Source organism: Chelonia mydas, chromosome 6, assembly GCF_015237465.2.
Source record: "Chelonia mydas isolate rCheMyd1 chromosome 6, rCheMyd1.pri.v2, whole genome shotgun sequence".
Classification (NCBI taxonomy): Eukaryota; Metazoa; Chordata; order Testudines; family Cheloniidae; genus Chelonia; species Chelonia mydas.
This window is the reverse complement of record NC_051246.2, coordinates 76,855,135-76,877,191: the sequence shown is the minus strand read 5'-3', so window position 1 is coordinate 76,877,191 and position 22,057 is coordinate 76,855,135. Positions and strand designations below refer to the sequence as shown.

Below are 22,057 nucleotides of genomic sequence, written 5' to 3'. Positions count from 1 at the left end.
ACCGGTTTTCCCGACAGCCAGGAACAGTTTCTCACCCTGGACCTGGAGCCAGTACCCCGCGAACCCACCCAAGGCTGCCTCCCGGACCTGCCAGGTGGAGAAGGGACCTCTGGTGAGTGTACCTTTTAAAACACTATACATGGTTTAAAAGCAAGCATGTTTAATGATTAATTTGTCCTGGCATTCGTGGCTCTCCTGGATATACTCCCAAAGCCTTTGCAAAAGGTTTCTGGGGAGGGCAGCCTTATTCCATCCACCATGGTAGGACACTTTACCACTCCAGGCCAGTAGCACATATTCGGGAATCACTGTAGAACAAAGCATTGCAGTGTATGTTTGCTGGCGTTCAAACAACATCCGTTCTTTACCTCTCTGTGTTATCCTCAGGAGAGTGGTATCATTCATGGTCACCTGGTTGAAATAGGGTGCTTTTCTTAAGGGGACATTCAGAGGTGCCCGTTCCTGCTGGGCTGTTTGCCTGTGGCTGAACAGAAGTGTTCCCCACTGTTAGCCACGGAGAGGGGGGAGGGGCTAGCCACGCAGAGTGGGGAGGCAAAATGCGACCTTGGAACGAAAGCACATGTGCTATGTATGTAATGTTAACAACAAGGCTTACCGCGAAAGAGTGTACCCATTGTTCTATAAAATGTGTCTTTTTAAATACCACTGTCCCTTTTTTTTTCTCCACCAGCTGCATGTGTTTCAAGGATCACAGGATCTTCTCCTTCCCAGAGTCTAGCGAAGATTAGAAGGTGAAAAAAACACACTCGTGGTGAAATGTTCTCTGAGCTCATGCTGTCCTCCCACACTGACAGAGCACAGACGAATGTGAGGAGGCAGACAACGTCAGACTGCAGAAAAGCACAAAATAACCAGGAGGAGAGGTGGCGGGCTGAAGAGAGTAAGTGGCGGGCTGAAGAGAGGGCTGAAGCTCAAAGGTGGTGGCAGCATGATGAGAGGAGGCAGAATTCAATGCTGAGGCTGCTGGAGGATCAAACCAATATGCTCCAGCGTATGGTTGAGCTGCAGGAAAGGCAGCAAGAGCACAGACCGCCGCTACAGCCCCTGTGTAACCAACCAACCTCCTCCCCAAGTTCCATAGCCTCCTCACCCAGATGCCCAAGAACGCGGTGGGGGGGGCCTCCAGCCACCCAGCCATTCCACCCCCAGAGGATTGCCCAAGCAACAGAAGGCTGGCATTCAATAAGTTTTAAAGTTTTAAACTTTTAAAGTGCTGTGTGGCCTTGTCCTTCCCTCCTCCACCACCCCTCCTGGTGCTTCCCTCCTCCACCACCCCTCCTGGGTTACCTTAGTAGTTATCCCCCTATTTGTGTGATGAATGAATAAAGAATGCATGAATGTGAAGCAACAATGACTTTATTGCCTCTGCAATTGGTGATCCAAGGGAGGGTGGTTAGCTTTCAGGGAAGTAGAGTGAACCAAGGGGCGGGGGGGGTTTCATCAAGGAGAAACAAACAGAACTTTCACACTGTAGCCTGGCCAGTCATGAAACTGGTTTTCAAAGCTTCTCTGATGCACACCGCACCCTCCTGTGCTCTTCTAACCACCCTGGTGTCTGGCTGTGCGTAACCAGCAGCCAGGCGATTTGCCTCAACCTCCCACCCCACCATAAATGTCTCTCCTTTACTCTCACAGATATTGTGGAGCGCACAGCAAGCAGTAATAACAGTGGGAATACTGGTTTTGCTGAGGTCTAACTGAGTCAGTAAACTGCACCAGCGCGCTTTTAAACATCCAAATGCACATTCTACCATCATTCTGCACTTGCTCAGCCTGTAGTTGAACAGCTCCTGACTACTGTTCAGGCTGCCTGTGTATGGCTTCATGAGCCATGGCATTAAGGGGTAGGCTGGGTCCCCAAGGATAACTACAGGCATTTCAACATCCCCAAAGGTTATTTTCTGGTCTGGGAATAAAGTCCCTTCCTGCAGCTTTTGAAACAGACCAGAGTTCCTGAAGATGTGAGTGTCATGTACCTTTCCCGGCCATGCCACGTTGATGTTGGTGAAACGTCTCTTGTGATCCACCAGTGCTTGCAGAACCCCTTGCGGTTGATGTACTCTCCAGCTTGGTGCTCCGGTGCCAAGACAGGGATATGGGTTCCGTCTATGGCCCCACCACAGTTAGGGAATCCCATTGCGGCAAAGCCATCCACTATGACCTGCACATTTCCCAGGGTCACTACCCTTGATATCAGCAGATCTTTGATTGTGTTGGCTACTTGCATCACAGCAACCCCCACAGTAGATTTGCCCACTCTAAATTGATTCCCGACTGACCGGTAGCTGTCTGGCGTTGCAAGCTTCCACAGGGCTATTGCCACTCGCTTCTCAACTGTGAGGGCTTCTCTCATCTTGGTATTCTTGCGCCTCAGGGCAGGGGAAAGCAAGTCACAAAGTTCCATGAAAGTGCCCTTACGCATGCGAAAGTTTTGCAGCCACTGGGAATCGTCCCAGACCTGCAACACTATGCGGTCCCACCAGTCTGTACTTGTTTCCCGAGTCCAGAATCGGCATTCCACCGCATGAACCTGCCCCATTAGCACCATGATGCCCACATTGCCAGGGCCCGTGCTTTGAGAGAAGTCTGTGTCCATGTCCTCATCACTCACGTCACCGCGCTGACGTTGCCTACTCGCCTGATATCGCTTTGCCAGGTTCTGGTGCTGCATATACTGCTGGATAATGCGTGTGGTGTTTAATGTGTTCCTAATTGCCAAAGTGATCTGAGCGGGCTCCATGCTTGCCGTGGTATGGCGTCTACACAGAAAAAAGGCGTGGAACAATTGTCTGCCATTGCCCTGACGGAGGGAGGGGCGACTGACGACATGGCTTACAGGGTTGGCTTACAGGGAATTAAAATCAACAGAGGGGGTGGCTTTGCGAGAAACTGAATGGCCCCCTCAAGGATAGAACTCAAAACCTCAAGGATAGAACTCAAAACTGGGTTTAGCAGGCCGTTGATTTCACACAGGGAGGGAGGGAGGAGAAAATGAATACAAAACAAATCTGGTCTATTTCTTGTTTTGAGCCACTTCATCTATCTTTATACATCTTGATGGCAGCAGACTGTGCAGTACAACTGCTAGCCATCGTCAACACCTGGGTGCTCAGCAGAAGACGGTGCAGTATGACTACTGGCCATCATCTTCTGTTCCCTGCAGATTAAAAGACAGTGCACTGCCGATAGGACTGAATCGCCATGAGACGAAACAAGGGAAATGACCTGGCTGAGTCACTCCCATGTTTGCCCAGGCACCCGGTTAAAAGAGCACCCAGGACTACGTTGATGACGGCTACCAGTCATACTGCACTGTCTGCTGCCAAAAGGCAATAAACTGCTGCTGTGTAGCAATGCAGTACCACGTCTGCCAGCACCCAGGAGACACACGGTGACGGTTAGCTGAGCGGGCTCCATGCTTGCCGTGGTATGGCGTCTGCACAGGTAACTCAAGAAAAAAGGCGCAAAACGATTGTTTGCCCTTGCTTTCACGGAGGGAGGGAGGGAATGGGGGCCTGATGATATGTACCCAGAACCACCCGCGACAATGTTTTAGCCCCATGAGGCACTGGGATTTCTACCCAGAATTCAAATGGGTGGCGGAGACTGCGTGAACTGTGGGATAGCCACCCACAGTGCAACGCTCCGGAAGTCGACGGTTGCCTCGGTACGGTGGACACACTCCGCCAACTACATGCACTTAGAGCATTTGTGTGGGGACACACACAATCAACTGTATAAAAACGCTTTCTACAAAACCGACTTCTATAAATTCGACCTAATTTCGTAGTGTAGACATACCCTCAGAGATACAGCAAATAGGTTGCCAAAGATTTAGACTCTGTGAAATATCAAATAGTCACAATGTATCATGCTGTAGGCCAAGGCTCACCTGAGTGTGGTCAATGAAAGCACAAAGACAAGGGATAGATGAACAAGATTGTATATAAATTTGAAGGACATTCGTATTCTGAGGTTTTAATATTTGGGAGATATTCATACCCTCAGACATTAACCTATTCCCCAATATGCAGATGTTAGCAACAGCTGCTTGGCTTGCTCTGATGGTAGGAAAGGAGAAAAATCTTTCTGCCCTCCAACACCAACCTCCAGCCTTAAGGAAACTACGTAAAAAGATATCCCCTCTGTGTCCCCCCTCTCACACTCAGATGCCATCTCTGCTGCCTCTGTTCCTCCTTCATCATCCACATATTTCCTCCCACTCTCTCTTATACCAAAGGTGACTGAGCAGCAGCATAGTGAAGAGTAGAAAAGTGGGGCCTCAGTGTGGGAACACAGGTGGTAAGGAGAGTGATGGGGGCCAGTGGAGGGGGAGGAGAGCAGTAAAGAGAAAGGAGCAGCACGGAGGGGGCAGAAACTAGTGCTCGGCATAAATTTGGGATCAAATATATTGTTTTAATAAAAGACAAGTTCATTCTGAACGATAGGATTATAATTCCATTTGGGAATTCGTGCAATTTGAGTTTTGCTTTTGGGGTTTATTATAACAGCAACTTCTATGGCACCTTTCCATCCAAGCACGTCACTGCTTTACAAATATTAATTCAGCCTCAATACCTAGGAGAGGAAGATAAAGCATTTTAAAAATGAGAGCATGCAGGCACAGAAATTGTGACTGGCTCAAGGTCACATAGCAAAATTAGTATATTTCATCTGTCGTAGTGGTCCCAGTCAATACAAAGTTATACACAGTACATCAAAAAAGGGACAATATAATCACTTTTCACACCATCTCTTGAAATAAGGATTTTTTAAGACTTAACCAGCCAGATTTCTGTCCCTACACTCCCTCAGCTTCCTAGCCAATGGCAATTCTGCATAATGGAAGAATATTTTTTTTTAAATCTTACTGTTCTGGTTTGTCCAAGAGCTTCAGTTCCTCTTCTTTTGAAGTCTCATAATACTGCTTTATTTTCTCCAGTTCATCCTTTTGCGCTCTCTGTGTGATTATAATTAGAAACTAGCAATAAGAAGCTTTCCTTTTAAATACAATCAACCCATCTTCTTATTTGCTGATCTCTAAAAACCCCACCCATTCTCTTTTTACATACTTTCCCCAATATCACACATGCTACTGAAAATGCAGAGCCTCACTTCATGTATTCTATATATATTAGTGTGACTGAAAGTGGATCTATATGCTAAACTCATGCCATTGTCTTTTGCTCAAGGTCAAAAGATACAAAAATGTGATCAGTAAAATGTATTCTCATCCTGATATCAGTAATAATTTTACAATTATGCAGGGTTTTTTTGTCTCATAAAGTTTCTTGATAAAGTTGAGAACATGCCTTATTCAACAAATCCTTCATCTGCTTTACTTAAGTTGGTTTTACTTACTTAAGTTGGCTTACTGCTTTACTTAAGTTATCCCCTATTCTACCAGTAATGCTTTTTTTTTTCAAATTTGGTAAGGACTTGATTCAATATAATTAAATTTGTTCAGACTTCCTTACCAAAAGTCACTGCTTTTCCACATTCCCACATGCACACAAGTTTCTGTAGTGCAGAAGTGGGGTAATATTAAAGATGAACAGGGTACTCTGTACTATTTCTATAGGCATTCCCCTCCTTTCTCAAAAGTAATGTTGATAAACATTTTTTCTTTCTGCTTACATTCAATAGAGTACAATTCAACACAGTATAATTTGTATTTCATTTTCGTTGTAACTCTATACTGAGTTGCCTATGTGACACTTGTAAGACACCATACAGGAACATGAAAAATTATTCAGAAAATAAGAGGTAGGCCCAAACCACTACTCAAGACCCAAAGAGTCCCAAACTTTGGGGAGATTGAGGTCTGCAGCTGAACTTTGTGGCTCTGCTAAAATGAGAACATTCTTAAATGGTCACCATTTTTATATTTTGTACAATCTCTTTTTCCAACATCCCCCAGGAATGATACTTAGTATACAGATCAGGAGACACAGTTGAATTATGAAGAACAGTTGATATCTTTCAATGTTTCTCACCTATGTGATTCAAGACTTATTTTCTCTGCTTTGTCATTATATTTATCTTGGCTGGATCCTACTGAAGAACTTTTCTGAGGATTTTCTCCTTTAAGTACAGCCTAGCCAGCGTTTGCACCTATAATGCTGTTTCCCTCACTGTAGGGGCAAGTGCTCTCATGACATAGACCCCCTTTTCATAGCCAGCAGGATATAAATACAGAAAGTTGCCATAAACCCATCACCACATTCACATAACTATTTCTCTATTTTCATTTTGTAGTTGAATTTTGCACCTGTATTATTTAATTCTGTGAAGCATTCTATGATACTGTTTTACGAAGGTCACAATACAAAATCAAATTTATTCTATTGCATAGCAGATTAATACCTCTGTGCACCAGTTCTAAATCTTACATTACAGAAGGCCTTCAAATTGTCCTATACTCCAGTTTTCACAATCAGCCCCTAAACATGTTTCCAAATTTACCTTCCCATTTTACAGATTAGAGAGAGAGAGTAGAGAAAACCCCTTCCCCACAGTGAGATTGGGAATATTCCTTCCCAGAGCTTAAACACTTCAAGGTCAAAGATATCTCCTGGCAGGGTCCTGTAGATGCTTTGCTTCCCCTTCCTCTGCCAGTTACTCTGCCTCATAACTCAACTCCCTCTAGAGCTTCCTGGTTACCAAATAGAAAGCTATTGCACACTGCACTGTGTTGTAGAATAGTTGGCTTGGTCAGGCAAGACAAAGCAAATCACATATTATGGCTTAAAAGTAGTCTTAAAGTTTGAGGGGGGGAAGATCTGGAAAGGGGACACCCTCCCAGGCTATGACTTAAAGACAAGTGAAACGGGGGGAGGGGAGAAGGAAAAGTCTGCCCAAGGTATGATAGGAGTCAGAGAAGATATAGACAGTGAGGAGGAGCCTCTTTGTGGTGGGAGGCCAATATTTTGTGGGGGAGAAGATGACAGGTCATGCAATGTCTTTTGTTGCAATTTATTTAATCTTAATCCAGCTCCAATTGGATTGGATTGGTTTATATTCCCACTGGGAGACTTGATCTGGCAAAATACATGCATTGTGTTGGCTAACTACATTTTGATGATATCCACTAATACTCTTACATTCCCTAAGAAAAATCAATTTTTATATACTCTCTCTTGTATAATACGGTCACAAAATAAAATTGTATTTTTATTTTTTGTGTGTGTTTGCACTTGGTAAAAATCTGAAACTATGAACATTGTGCTCTTTCACATGTTTTCCTGTCATACTTACATTCTCATACAGTGCTTCCAGTGTTTCCAGGTCGACTATGGAGTCATCCACATTTAGTGTAGCTGTAAAGGATAAAATAAAAAATTACACACTAAAAAAACATATTGGGTTAACCTGTTTTCTAGGTAACATATCTTGCATATCTAGGTAACACAACTGGACAGAAAACAGAATTGAACTCCAGCAAAATTTTTTGAAGTTTTTGAATTTTTTTTGTCCCAGATTGGGAGAAAATAAAAAATTCTAAATATGTCACAGGAGTTGAATTTTCAAAACATTAAGTTTCAGAGAACTGTAATGAATTTTTTCAGCTTGCTCCTGGGGCTACCTGACTCCCAATGCAGGTGGCTCTATAGGTTGGCCATGGAGTTGGGCACCTAGGCAGCCGGGGAACTGGCTGCCCAGGGAGTCAGGCAGCCTGGGGACCTAGCCTGGGATGGGAGCTGCTCCAGGAGAAAGCTGAAAAAATTCATTACTGTTCTCCAGAAATGGACTTTTTAAAAATGTAGCTCACTTGAAAAATTAATGTTTTGACTTTTTCCCAATTTGGGACAGGCTGCTTGGGAGCCTAAGAACCCAGGGAGCTGACCAGCTGGCCACCCAGCATCCTGGGTTGCTTGGGGAGCTAGACAACAAGGAACCAAGGAAGTGGCCAGTTGGCTGCCTGGCACTCCAAGGAGCTGGCCAGCTGGGGAACCTGGATTCTCTGGCTTCTTAACAGCCAGGATGTCAAGGAGTCAAGAGGCTAGAAGCCCTGGTAGGCTAGGCTGGCATGGAGCCTGGAATTGCTGGATCCCCAGCAGCCTGATAGGTGAGCTGCTGAAGAGCTGGGAAGCTTGGAGAGGTGAGCAGGTGAGCTGGCAGGAAGCCAGGCAGGTTTCTCTCAAACATTGACAGAACTGACATGTTCCTACAGAATGTTTTGATTTTGTCAAAGCAGCATTTTTCATTGGAAACCTGTTCTGTGGGGAAATTTCCAGTCAGCTCTAATAGAGATATATGAACTTCTCTATTCAGCAGATTACTGTTCACTTCATTTGCCCAGTGGAATTTAAAAAAAAAAAAAAAAAAAAAAAAAAAAAGGAAAAAGGCTAAACTAGTTCCTACTGAAGATCTGAACTTCATGGTATTTAATTCTATCATCTGCGTGTCTCACTGCAATTTAATTTAGGCACTACATTAGTCATGTTTTTCAAAACTAAATCAGACTACAGGTATATCAGGTACACTGTGAAGCGAATATTCCCTGCCAATAAGATTTTTTATGTAACGTCACAGAACTGACTAAAGATCTCATTTCTTCTGAAAACAAAATGTGTTTTTATCAAGATTCAGAACATTAAATTAATTTAGGCATATAATTTCAAGTCACTTTGTATCCTGAATCTACATTATTTGCTTACATTGAATAGTAATAGGAATATTAATAGCATCACCATCAAAACTTAGGTTTCAGTAGTTTTCTATGTGACCAGTGAATTATCATTAGTTGGTACCCGATCGATACCTTTAAATTTCAACTGTATTTGATTTCCTCACTTATATATTGAGATGTGATCACTTGCAATTTTAAAAGATATAAAAAGCTGTTGTTGCATTCGCCATCGATGATGTTTGAATTAGGCAAGGCACACATCTTTAAATAATTATTCAAAAGTAATAAGGTTTCTCCCCCACTCCCTCCTACCCCACGATTTTACATTGTGAAATTAACCAGCAGGCTAGTAAATTTTCTCTGTGGCAGGCTAATTAATTTTATTAAAACGATCAGTGACATTTAGAAGGCTTTAAAATTTTGTCTGTCAATTATGATTCCATCTGTTGTTGACATTACATCTTGGCTAGAGGGGAAGGAAAGTGGTAGGGAGAAAGGTAGAATACTTCTATATTTGTCCCATTTTTAGAACTAAAATGTTTAGATAAATACAAAAAAACTAAACAGCTAAGCTAATTACTTTATATTCAAATAAACATAGTTAGAGATGGAATTTATTAGATCATCTACTTGCCAAATGAAGCTTGTTCTATATAAGACGTTTTCTAATGTACTATCCAGTCCAATTTCAAAAGGTCCCAAGAGACTGGGACTTCTCTTCAAAGACCATTTCTACAGCCTAATATATCTCATTATCAAGACATTTTTCTGATTTTTAGCTTAAATTTTCCCCTCTCAGTTTCATTCCTCTCCCATCCAATCTTGGGCTATTGAAAAATGTATTTAAAAAGGGAAGATTTTTATTATTATTTTAATAGATTTCACCGGTATGTCTTTCCATCAGCTTCTACAGTACGTACAGTTGTTTAGTTCAAACTGGTAAATGGATTTGCAATGAAGCAATGTACAACAATTTTTACTACTTCTATGGATGAGAAAAGTAGTAATTAATGAGAAAGATCTTAAATGTACAGAAATATAATTATAACTGGCCGTTTAAATTACAGAAAGTACAAGAATGATAACTCAAAAATCAGGATTGTTGTTATATTAGTGCTTATATCTCCAAATGGAGGATGGTTTACTGGACAGAAAAGGCTCCAACATTACAGACATTTTTCATTTTTATGCTAAATACCCAAATATAACTATTGCTAAATACAGAAGAGTACAATAACCAGTCACATTAAAATAAACTGAGAGGATTAAACCAATCATTGAGCCTTAAAATGATAACGGGAAAAAATAAAATATTCCAACATATTCTGATATGTAAACAGACCTAAAACTGAATCAATAATAATCAATATTAAGCTTAAAATACAAAGGAAGATGAGCATGAGTTAATTTATCTTTTGAACAACTGATTACTTGTATTAAACAGCACAGAGATACTGCTTTTTGACTTACTGCAGTTATTGCTAAGGCACAGGCAGACAGCTGAGCTCACCTGCTATCAACTGAATTGGGGCCTAAGGGCCAGATTTTTAAATATATTCAGGCACCTAAAGAATCATGTAGATCTCTTGTGGGATTTTCAAAAGTGGCAGTTGGGCATCCATGTGCTTTTGAAAATACTTCTAGTCATCTTTCTGCATCTGTAGGTGCCTAAATACCTTTAATAATCTAGCCCTATGTCTTTTCTTCACCCACTCTCAACAACGTTAGCATCCTTCATGTTGGAAGCACTGTACAAAAATGGAAAAATGTACAATCATAACAATTTGCTTGGTTTCTTATCCCCCGCATCTCAAATTCTGGAGTGATGGCAATGATCCCCAAGTTCCCAGTTGCACAGTATCTGAACCCTGAGCTTTATATACCATACTTCAAGTGTGTGCAATAAACTCACAATATGTTTCATAACCTCATTTGAATTGGTGCCATTTTAACAACATTCATTGAACTATATGAAAGAAGCATTCTGTGATGATTTTTACTTTTTTCTTCAAAGCTAGATGAAGCTAAAGCTCCTTAATCCTCTTAAAAAACATTTTGTGACTCGTGTCTCAAGAAACGACAGTATTAAAAATTACTCCCTGATACAGTAAATTTGACTGTGGTACTTTACTACATTAAATCTCATTACACCAAGACTTGCATAGGAGTAAGTTATAAAGGTGAAGTGTCAGAAATCTACAAAAGAGGTTCCAAAACAATTAATAGCTACTGCAATATCAATCATCATTGGTGGTTTTTACTTTTATCTTGCTTTCTAGTTAGCTGTCCTCCTTACACTGTCAGTTCAGTTAGAATATTTCACCTACACCTCACAATATGTCAAAAGGAAGTAGACTCACGCTGTGAAAAGCTGGTAATTTTATTGGGTTCCTCTACCTTTAAAAATCTGTTACTTGGCCAAGTCTGGTTTCTGAGCTCTTTTTTTGCAGGGAAATTGAGGCAAACATTTTTATGTGGCCCTATGGTGTCTGCACACAACAAGAAGAATTTATATATACAAGGATCATTAGTGCAGTGTTGCACCCATTAGGATATAATAACCGTCAGGGAGGACAAAAAACAGATCAGCATCGTGCATTCAAACTAACAGGCACACATAAAAATACTTGCCAACTACATTTCACATGCAGAGGCTGCTGCAAGAAATATAAACTTTTACCCAAGGTTTTAACAGAGTTACTTTTTTTTTTTAATCAATCTAGCCGTAAAAAAACAGATTCTCCACAGCACATTTTAGGGATTTGATCTATTCTTTTAATCTCTATACTTTGTTACTGCAAAAATGTACACAGAGGAAAACCTGAACATTTAAAGCATGCCATTTGCTGTATATAGAAACTCAGACAACTGTAGATCTTAAAGATTTAGTACTAAAGAGATATTTCTTTCCTGTTACCACCATTGCTGAAAGGCATATTATGTATTTCCAACAGTCTTAAGGTGGGACGTAACTGGTACTATTCCATTCATTTTAAGTGGTATTTGGTTATAAAAGGATCTGCTGCCAGAATTTACACACATTCAGCATCATCAGCAAATCAGTTAGTGCAACAACTAAACTATGTTTAACAGAAATGTGAAAAAATCATTTTAAAAACTGCATTTTAATAAGCAAACAGAAATAGATTATTTTTAAAAACAACTCTTTCAAAGTTAAATTTGTTTGGACCGCAGTAGACTCAACTATTTTACACATTGCATTACTAGTAACTGAGGTTTGGTTCCAGGGGGAAAATGAAGTCCATCTTTGGAAAATTTAAATGAAGATGTCACAGATCCAGTCAACCAAAATGTTGTTATGATTGTTAAGGACAAATCTCCTCTTGGCAAAACTGCTTAACACATCCAAACTCCTCCTGTTTATCTCAGACAAATTGAGCTGATATCCTAAATTCCTCTGAAGGCTTCCTCCAACATCTGACTTTCTGTCATGTAAAAATGTTAAAAGGAGTTATAATGCAAAGAAGCACCACAGACATAATGTGGGTTTAGAACTTTAGGAAAGCTCAACTGCTGCATGAAGTCATGAGTGAAAGACTCTGGCACTAAAGTTAACCTAACCACATCAGGCTTGATGCCCTAGGCAGATTCACAAAAACATATGTTGTAAATTATCCTGAACAAAAGAAATAACTTTTAAAGGAAATTGTTTCTCAACTTCTGAGATGTGTATGTATCTATCTCTATTTTACACAGATAGTAATGCAATCACATTCATGCTGTACACAATGAAGGAATGAAGTACTCACACAGCACTTCCAAATCACAATAAGAAAAACCCCATCTAATATGATAGGGAATGAAAGTTAGGAATTTTGGGTTCTATGGTATTGGGCAAATCACTTTATCCTTTTGTGTCTCAATTTTCCCATCTGTAAAATGGAGTAATAATTAACTACTGTGCAGAGGTGTTATGAAGTTTACTAGATTAGTGTTTGTAAAGTGTTTTCTGGACCACAAATGAAAGCTGCTATGGAAGTATTTATTAAAAAAAACCATACACAATATAATCTTTCATCTCTGGATATTTAGCAGTGGTGCTGTTTGCTAAGATTTAGGAAGGACCTCAGGAACTCTGACTGATCTCAGATTTCAAGGGACTTGCTCCAAAAGTAGTGCACAATGTCTACAGGCTATGTCAACAGGCTTTGTCTACAGGCAAGGGTACAATTTTCTGGATTATTTACTTTGGCTAATCTTGGCCATTTCCCCACCACCATTTGGAAGAAAAGTGAGTATACAGAGAACCTATACACAAATAGTTGAGGGGAATAACAAATACTATCAACCTCTCTCACACACCCCCATACCCACCATCACCAGTGAATCCTATTAATAGATTTTATTTTCCTACATGCTTTATAATTTGAAACAGCTTTAACATAATGCTTTCATGCCATAATCTGCCGGCATCCAGGACTGTGCATATCCCTTTTCCCCATGGCTCTTCAGCAAAGGAGGAAGACATAGTATAAATCTAAGGAACCTAGGGATGTGATTAGGTAGGACATACAAAAATATAATATTACATGTGATCATTAGAGAGATTACACTATCAATTAGTTAATTTTACTCTATTGCTCAAATACTTCTAGTTATTTAATCCAGTATAATTTCAGCACTGTAAATTGCAATGTTTCTGGTGGTGTTTTTTCTTGGCACTATGTTTCCTTACAATATGGGATACATTGTGGCCTGGTGGAAAGAATGGTATTCTTGATGTCCAGGTGGGTGGAAGCCAGGCATACATCACATGCTGCAGAGGAGGGAGATACCTTTGACTATGCTGATTGTCTGCCTTCTTTGCTGGCCATTTTACAGAATATACAGCCGTATCCAAGATCAACCAATGATACAACAGATAGGATTTTTGTTGTATAACTAGTATAAGACTAGGAGTACTTGTGGCATCTTAGAGACTAACCAATTTATTTGAGCATGAGCTTTCGTGAGCTACAGCTCACTTCATCGGATGCATACTGTGGAAAATACAGAAGATGTTTGTTTTTATACACACAGACCATGAAAAAATGGGTGTTTATCACTACAAAAGGTTTTCTCTCCCCCGACCCCACTCTCCTGCTGGTAATAGCTTATCCAAAGTGATCACTCTCCTTACAATGTGTATGCTAATCAAGGTGGGCCATTTCCAGCACAAATCCAGGGTTTAACAAGAACGTCTGAGGAACAGTGGGGGGAGGAAGGAATAAACAAGGAGAAATAGGTTACTTTTTATAATGAATCAACCATTCCCAGTCTCTATTCAAGCCTAAGTTAATTGTATCCAATTTTCAAATTAATTCCAATTCAGCAGTCTCTCGTTGGAGTCTGTTTTCAAAGTTTTTTTGTTGAAGGATAGTATAAGACTGCGTTTATTGTTAGTGAAAATTTACTCGCTGAAAATCAAACTAATAAAAAGGGCATTTTCCTTATATAGTAATTTCTAGGTCCAATGTGAATAGATTTCCCTTCAATTCAGCATCATACAATGGACCAACTGCAACACCATCTATTTTTATTTCTTTTAAAACACTGACATTTCTTTTATGAAGCAGAAGCATATGTCCCATCAATAAGTTATACTTGGGCACATATTTCCTTACAATTCATTGTAAAATTTTCTTATACCATCTCAGTTAAACTAAAGAAAGCTGAACTAACATATAGATACAGGTATATTATCACACATTTTTCTTTAGTATCTCCTGGGCATTTTCCAAACAGAAAAGAAGGTACAATCCCAGCTCTGGTGAGTCGCATCCGATGAAGTGAGCTATAGCTCACAAAAGCTTGTGCTCAAATAAATTGGTTAGTCCCTAAGGTGCCACAAGTACTCCTTTTCTTTTGCGAATACAGACTAACACGGCTGCTACTCTGAAAATAGTCTAAATATTTTCCATCCAGTCTCTCTGGGTGTGCATGCTTCACACTCCAGAGCTGTTTTATATCTCCACGACACTATCCTAGGTCCCCATTCTACATGTATGAATTCCTAGTATAACAAATACAAAATTGCAGGACAGAAAAGTTATTCATACATATCTCTAGCTGATCCCACCATCAAACATTGTACAGAGGAATTTGAGTCAGAGTGACATTCCAGCCACTTGTATTGCTGCTTTGCCCATTATCACAATTTGTATTAGCCCTCAAAAGAACAAACCTTACTCATGAGGAACAGCAAAGGCCATGTTAGCAACCAATCTGAGAAAATATGGTCTACTGGTAAGAGACGAGACCAGGGAGAAATGACCTAGATTTTGTAGAGAAAATACTCAATCCTATCTAATTCTCGCCATTGATAATGAAATTTCTCCCCCGGCTGTATGCACATCTAATCTAGCTAGTTAGTAAATATGAGTATCTTTTCAAGAGCAGGGGCATTACTAACTTGGGCAGTACCACTTTATTAATTGTGACCCATCCATCCCATTTATTTAAAAAATTTAAAACTTCATTTCCAAAAGAAAAAGTGAGAGATGTTTGAAAAAAAGGCAAGGGGAAAAAAAAGGAGTGGGGGAGAGAATAAACAAGCACACCTTAAGTCTTACATTGCCTATACAATAGACAAATATTATTCTGATCAAGTATTAAGATTTATACACAGAATGCCAAAGTGATCTGAATATCTGTGCCAATTAATTATAAGCAAGGATCTCAACAATTCGTTGAAGGCTAGCAGAGATGAGGAATGACTACATCACAGCAGAGAAGTATTGCTATTTGCTTCATATTACACTGCTATTGCTGAGTACTTGTGTTGGGAGTTCCTTAAGTGGGGAAGTGGGGTTATAAGACGCTGAGGGGCAAGGATGCCTCACATACATATACACAATTAGCAACCGAACTGAATCCATCCGGTTATGAAGAAAGCTGTAATATTTAACAACTGAACCACACAGGTAGCCCTGAGCAACAGGTTTCCTACCCCTGCTCTATTGCTTTAGTTGAGCTGTCACTGGAAAAAAACAAATACAGAAGTGTACTTATCTGGGCAGAAGATTATTTTCACAACTGTGCAGCAGGTTCAGAGAAATAAGAGCTAAGCTATATGTTGGCACATCCCTTGAACTGAACCCAAATGTACTTTAAGGTTTAGAAAGAACTATTCCTCTCTCCCTTTCACAAGGCTATGAAAGGACCAGAAAAGGGGGGCCTCAAAGTTTTATACCAAGCCTCTGAGTCACTTGATGATAGCCTTTTACTACTAGAAATATTTGTTTTTTTAAATGTAATGTTGACTCCCCTTGATGGGCTGTCTGTGGTGAGTATTGACCTGGGAGCTCTGGATCTTAATGCATGAGCCTGTACTACCTCAACTAGAAGACCCAGGTCTCTTAGCTAGGGCTGTAGCAGGCTCATCAACCTCTATATGGCCTAGCCACCACTGAAGGGGGACAGAGTGCCACACCACGTGGGCATGACTTATGTAAATATAAGTTTAGATTCTGCATGGCACAGTGCAAATGATAGATTTTCCATGCTATGTGTTCATGATGCTCAAGAGATGGAAATTTTGTGGGTGACCATTATTAATGATCTAAGTAGCAGCAGGACTGTCATCATCAGTACCAGATTCAGCAGCAAAATCTGTTAAGGCACAAATTCTGTGTTCTCTAGAACATAACAGATAGGCTTCCCCCCCCCCGGCAAATTAGTTTTAAATAGGACAGTCCTAGCTATGCAAACTCAGTGTTCCTTTACATCACAGAAAGATTATTTTTGTGCTAACTAGTCTACATATACATTAGCTCTTGCCAAAATTATTGTTCTGTATTTGGGTTGCCCACTGTCTAGCATGTACTCTGAGAAGGAGTGAGAATGGCTATTTATCTACAGAGGGCGAACTTCACTCTCTCTGAGAAACATCTGTGGAAGATTCCCTTCTACAATGTGGCATCTGCTTGTTTGCTGGCTAGTTATCAAATGCAAACCGAAACATCTGTGTGCCAGATATGGTCAATCATGTGTTCCCTCTGCTAAGCTATCTGAACTGCATGCCAGTTACTTGACTTAAATCAGATTTAGAGGGGATCCCTTGGAGGTAAAAAACCCACAGCATTTTAAGCAGCATTTAAGTTTTCTAGTAACTGCTCTTATCTTCTCATTAATTTTGCAAGTGTCTGTATCCATGTGGCAGTTCTTCATTCTGTAGTAATACTAGAAGAGCCACAGAATTTATTTGGGGATAATTTGTTCAGGTATCAATAGGCCCATACCTTTATGATAGCTGATGGGGAAGCAGTATTTGCCTTGCTATTTCTGGGTGTGGTCAACTCTGCCAACACGAATCTCAGTTCTGGCTGACTCCAGCCAGTAGCATCCAATCAGGGCCCTGGCTCAGAGTTCCCAGTGAAGGCCAATGGCAGATCCAGAAAAGAAGGGAAAATGTTTCCCAAACAGTGGTAAAGGTGGCTGATCTATAACCTCAGAACCACCTGCTCATATGGAAGAGATTCTAGGAAGAGGGCTGGTGACCCTAAACAAAATCACCATGCTACATCTCCCCTGTCCCCAGGCGACAGATGGAATCAAGGAACATCCAATAAAACATGGTCCACACTTTAGGCTGAACTCCATAATGACTATGGCATCCACAAATGATTTGAGAAAAATCCACCAGATTTGCCACCAGGAATGTACAAACCCTAAATGATGTCAGGTACCAGGTTTTGTTAGTCCAAGAGTTGAAAAGGTACAACATTGCAATTGTATAACCAAGGCAACGACTTGTGAAACATGGTCATCATTCTGTGAGGATGCAGGTCTCCTGTATTCTGGAGGAACTAGCTACATAAATTGAATGGCACTCATCCTCTTTCCACCATTTAATAAATCATTCAGTGTGGTACCCTATTTCTGATCGACTGCTATATGCCAGGTTGATGTGGTGCCATGCACAGCTCTCCATTGTTGTAGCTACAGATGCTAATAAAGATAAATTATATTAGTAGCAAGAAGCAATGGCTTGATCTGCTTCACTGCACAATGACCTTATTATACTTGGAGATATAAACCCTAAACCAAGTTGTTCCAGAAATGGCTTTGAGACTATTCTTGGCCCATTTTGCTCTGGAAGAATAAATAAATCTGAGATTTCTCTCTTTTTATGTGTCTCATAATATTACCATCATTGGAAGTTGGTTCAGGTGCTTAGATATTCATCAGGAAACCTGGATCTCCAACAATGATTGGATGAGGAAGGAGCTGAACCATATATTGGATCATAAAGCAGTAAGGTCATATCGGGTGTACACAGAGGTTCAGAAGTCCCAACAAATACTGACCATCATCTCTTTATGCTAAAATGGCAATTACCCTCTGATTTCAACAGGAGTGCACCTGTTATGAAACATAAGGCATAATGCATCTGTGAATATTCAGCACTTGCTAATAAGTACTCTGTCACAGTGTGCAACAAATTTGATGCACTTGGCACTCTCCAAGATGATGCAGAATCAGCTTGGACAATCATAAGCACGGCCATCTAAGAAGCCATAGATGCCATTCCAAAACTGGAATTCTACGTGCAACACCCTTGACTAAACTGATCAGACATTTCAAATTTTGCAAAAGAAATCTGAGGCCAGACAGTGGCATGACAATGGGGTATTTTTTGGGCACGAGTAAAAGTGGATCATGAAGTTTATTTTGAGAACTTGGCAAAAGAGGTAGAAGAAGGAATAAGATCTAATAAATTATGATCTGCACAGTTATTCAATCACTTTGATCCAAAACTGGACTTTGTGCAGGGTTTATGCCAATAAATAAGGCTGATGATAACACATGTTCAACCCAAGAAGAAGTCCTACAAAGATGGAAAGAATATTATAAGACCGTACTTAACTATCCTGAACAACTCCATGCTCAGATCTGGACAAGTTAATAGATGAAATCCCTGACTCTGAAACCTCTACATTGGAAGAGGTCCACTCTGCCATAAAGAAACTGAGAAGAGAGAGTACTGCTGGACCCAACAGCATAACACCCGAACTTCTCAGATGCACCAGAGTGCCAATAAGTGTAGCATTATTCCAAATTTTTGTCCAGGCTTGAACCACAGGGAAGGTACCAATGGAGTGGAGGAAAGGGATCATCATTCCACTTTATAAAGGTAAAGGCCAGTGCACTTAGTGCAGCAGTTACAGGCCAATAATTCTCCTTTCTGTTCCTGAAAAAAAACTCATCGGTCACTCCCAGTTGGCACCTTTTGGTCATACAACTCACCTCAAAGATGAAGCCCATTCACTCTCAGTCTTGAAGATCAGAGTTGAAGTCAGGAGGGGACAGTGCCTGGCCACACACTAGTGGTGACCATGCAGCCATCCACGATTAACCTGGCTGCACTAGATCAGTAGTAACCCAGTGAAACTTTTAGACACCTGCAATAAAGCTGTGCGATGTGGCCACGGACATTCAGTGCTATGGACTCATGGGGTCTAAGTGTATTGTTGTTGTTGAGACAGGGTAACCCAGGAAGGCTGGGATATCATGGATGAGGCTTAGCTCAGTTTTGTATGTTTGATTGTTTAAATCTGAGATTTTCAACCTGGGGTCTGCAGCCTATGTCTAAGATTTCCTAAGGGGTCTGCATCTCCATTCAGAATTTACTGCAGAAGATGTGGTGGTGGTAAATATAAACTATATAAACCTTTTAAAATAATTATTTTTTCCTTCATTAAAAAATCAGTTACGCAATATGATACATGTGTCATGGGTGATAATTTACTATGGCCTCCATTCTGAAGTCTCTGGACTCATAAAGAGGAGGTTACTCTGTATTCCACTGAGGATTATGCACGTGGGCCATGCACCCAGAGCCAGTGCTTTTAGTGTAGTGGTGTCCATTGGTCCGCACATGCACCCTTGTTCTGCCTCATGGTTTTGACTGAGGCAATAAAGGGTGGGGCGGACTGGCTGCGCCCTCCACCAGAAATCAATCAGGTCCACCGCAGAGGGGAAGGAGGGAGGGATTGGAATACAGATAGGGACCACGCATCTCAAAGAACCTCCAGTTACAAGTAAACTCTTCCTCTTCTTTGAGCAATGTATTCATTGACAAGCCGTATCTAATTAGAAGGAGGGTGAGAGGAAGATTGTGGAACCATGGAACAGAGGACCACCGCACCAAACGAGGCATCTGTCACACAGTCTTGCACCAGCGCATAATGGGAAGAGAAAGTGTGTACCAAACTCCACGTGACCTCCTTACCTATGTCCATGAGTGGCATGTCATGAAGTGCAGCCATAGCTGAAGCTTTACTCTTGTGAAATGGGCTAGTACCCCAAGGGGTGAAGACAGTCCCGATAATTGATAACAGAGTGCAATGCACCTGAAACCCACTTAGAAGTTCCTTGAGTGGAGATGGCCTGCCCCATAATCCTTTCTGCTATAGCAACAAATGATTTAGGAGACTTCCTGAATGGCTTCATCCTCTGCAGGTAAAAGGCCAGGACCCTAAGGACATTGTGGGAGGTGACGTTCCTTCTCTGAGGCATGCGGCTTTGGAAAGAAGGCAGGTAAGTGTATGTGTTGGTGAGGTGCAAGCAGGAAACCACTTTCGGCAGAAACTTGGGATGCAAAACGTAAGGAAACTTTGTCCTTATGGAATGTAGTAAAAGGGGAGTCTGCCATAATCGTCCCCAATTTGCCCACCCTTCTCGCGGGGGTAATAGCTATCAGAAAATCCACCTTCATGGAAAGAAGGGAACGGGAGCACGAGGCCTGTGGTTCATCAATGCCATGAGAACAAGGTTGAGGTCCCAATGGAGAGTGATGGCTTGAACGGGAGAATACATCCACATGAGGCTCTTCCAGAATTGCACAGTCAATGGGTGAGTGAAAACTGAGTGCCCCTGCACATAATGGTGGAAAGCACTAATGGCTGCTACAGGCATCTTGATGGAGCTGAGAACGGGATAGGAGATATTACAAGAGAAGAATGTCTGTGGCCCCAGGAGCAAGACCTGTTGCTGTTTCTGTTGAGCCCAGGAGGCAAAGTGTTTCCATTTGGCTTGGTGTGAGCACCTCGAGGAGTCCCTCCTACTCCTCAAGAGGATGTCACACACTGCTGATGAGCATTCCCATGCTACCAAAGATGCCCCTCCAAAAACCAGACTCTCAGATGACGCATCTGCGGATCAGGATGTCTGTTGTCCTGCCATTGTTTAGCATGAGCAGTTCCAGGAATGTCTAGTGGGAGAGAAGGATGCTTCGGCATGCGGAGAAAAGGAGGAAACCAGAACTGGCAAGACCAAAATGAGACGATCAAAATGATCATCACTCTGTCTCACTGAACCTTGTGAAGGATGCAAGGCAGTAAAGTTAGGGGGGGAAGGCACAATTGATCTGGTCCAACTTAGAAATTCTATAGCCAATGACTAGTGTGTCACCTTGGGAGTGAGCTTTGAGCCTGCCCTTGGAACCATACTGGATGCATTTGATGTTGGTGTGGGAGGCAAAGAGATCCCTGACCAGAGACACCCCAACAACAGTGAAAAATATCCTTGACCACAGAGTTGTGTAGTTTCCATTTGTGGTCGGCCACAAAATTCCTGCTCAGAGCATCTGCTGAGTTCCCAGGAGATAAGCCTCTGACAACAGGATACTGTGTGCGATGCACCATTTCCAGAGGCAAACTGCTTCCACACAAAGCAACAGCGACCTTATTCCCTCTTGTTCATTTGTGTAGTAAATTATAGTGATGTTGTCCAACATGATGAGAATACGGTGGGAGTGGATGAACAGGAGAAATGCGTGACATGCTCTTCATACTGTCCTAAATTCTAGGATGTTGATATGCATCCTGGATTCCCAAATGGTCCAAATCCCTTCCATCATGTGTTCGCATATGTGGGCACCCCATCTGTTAAGTGATTCGTCCATAATGATCATCATGCTTGGGCAGGATGGAAGGAAAGGCAATCAGGTGCAAACTTGATCTGGGTCCATCCATTACCAAAGCAAGGAAAGAACCCTGGGGTGGGGCAGTTATTTGGGTGTCCATGGAGTGAAGCATCAGAGAATGGGCTTTCTGTAACCACAGTTGTAGACAGCAGAAGCAAAGATGAGTGAAGGCAGTGACATATGTGCATGCCACCACATGGCCACGAGGGGAAAGGCAAGTTCAGTCTGGAACAGAAGGACTGGAAGTCACCGAAGCAATCAGTTCTAGCAGGGCCAGGAACCAGTCCTGTGGTAGATAGACATACGCAGCGACCGCGTTGATGTACACTCCGATGAACTCCAGAGACTGTGTGGGGTCCAACATTGATTTTTCGATGTTTACACTCGCCCCCAGGGAGGAGAGGAGTAGAAGCAGCAGGGAAGTCAATGCTTGAACTTTGTGTCTAGATTGCACTGCCAGCAGCTAGTCATTGAGA

General features: G+C 41.5%; 1 protein-coding gene across 6 annotated transcripts in view; it reads right to left on the bottom strand.

Moving 5' to 3' along the window:
- The window catches only part of FMN1 (formin 1), a 430,195-nt gene that overhangs the window by 118,944 nt on the left and 289,194 nt on the right, over positions 1 to 22,057 (bottom strand). For all 6 annotated transcript variants that reach the window (XM_043548088.1, XM_043548089.1, XM_007069366.4 and 3 more), the window contains 2 exons: positions 7,279 to 7,340; positions 4,893 to 4,981 (listed from right to left, as the gene is read on the bottom strand). In XM_043548088.1, coding sequence (XP_043404023.1) covers positions 4,893 to 4,981; positions 7,279 to 7,340 — 151 coding nt within the window. The remainder of the gene's footprint in view (positions 1 to 4,892; positions 4,982 to 7,278; positions 7,341 to 22,057) is intronic.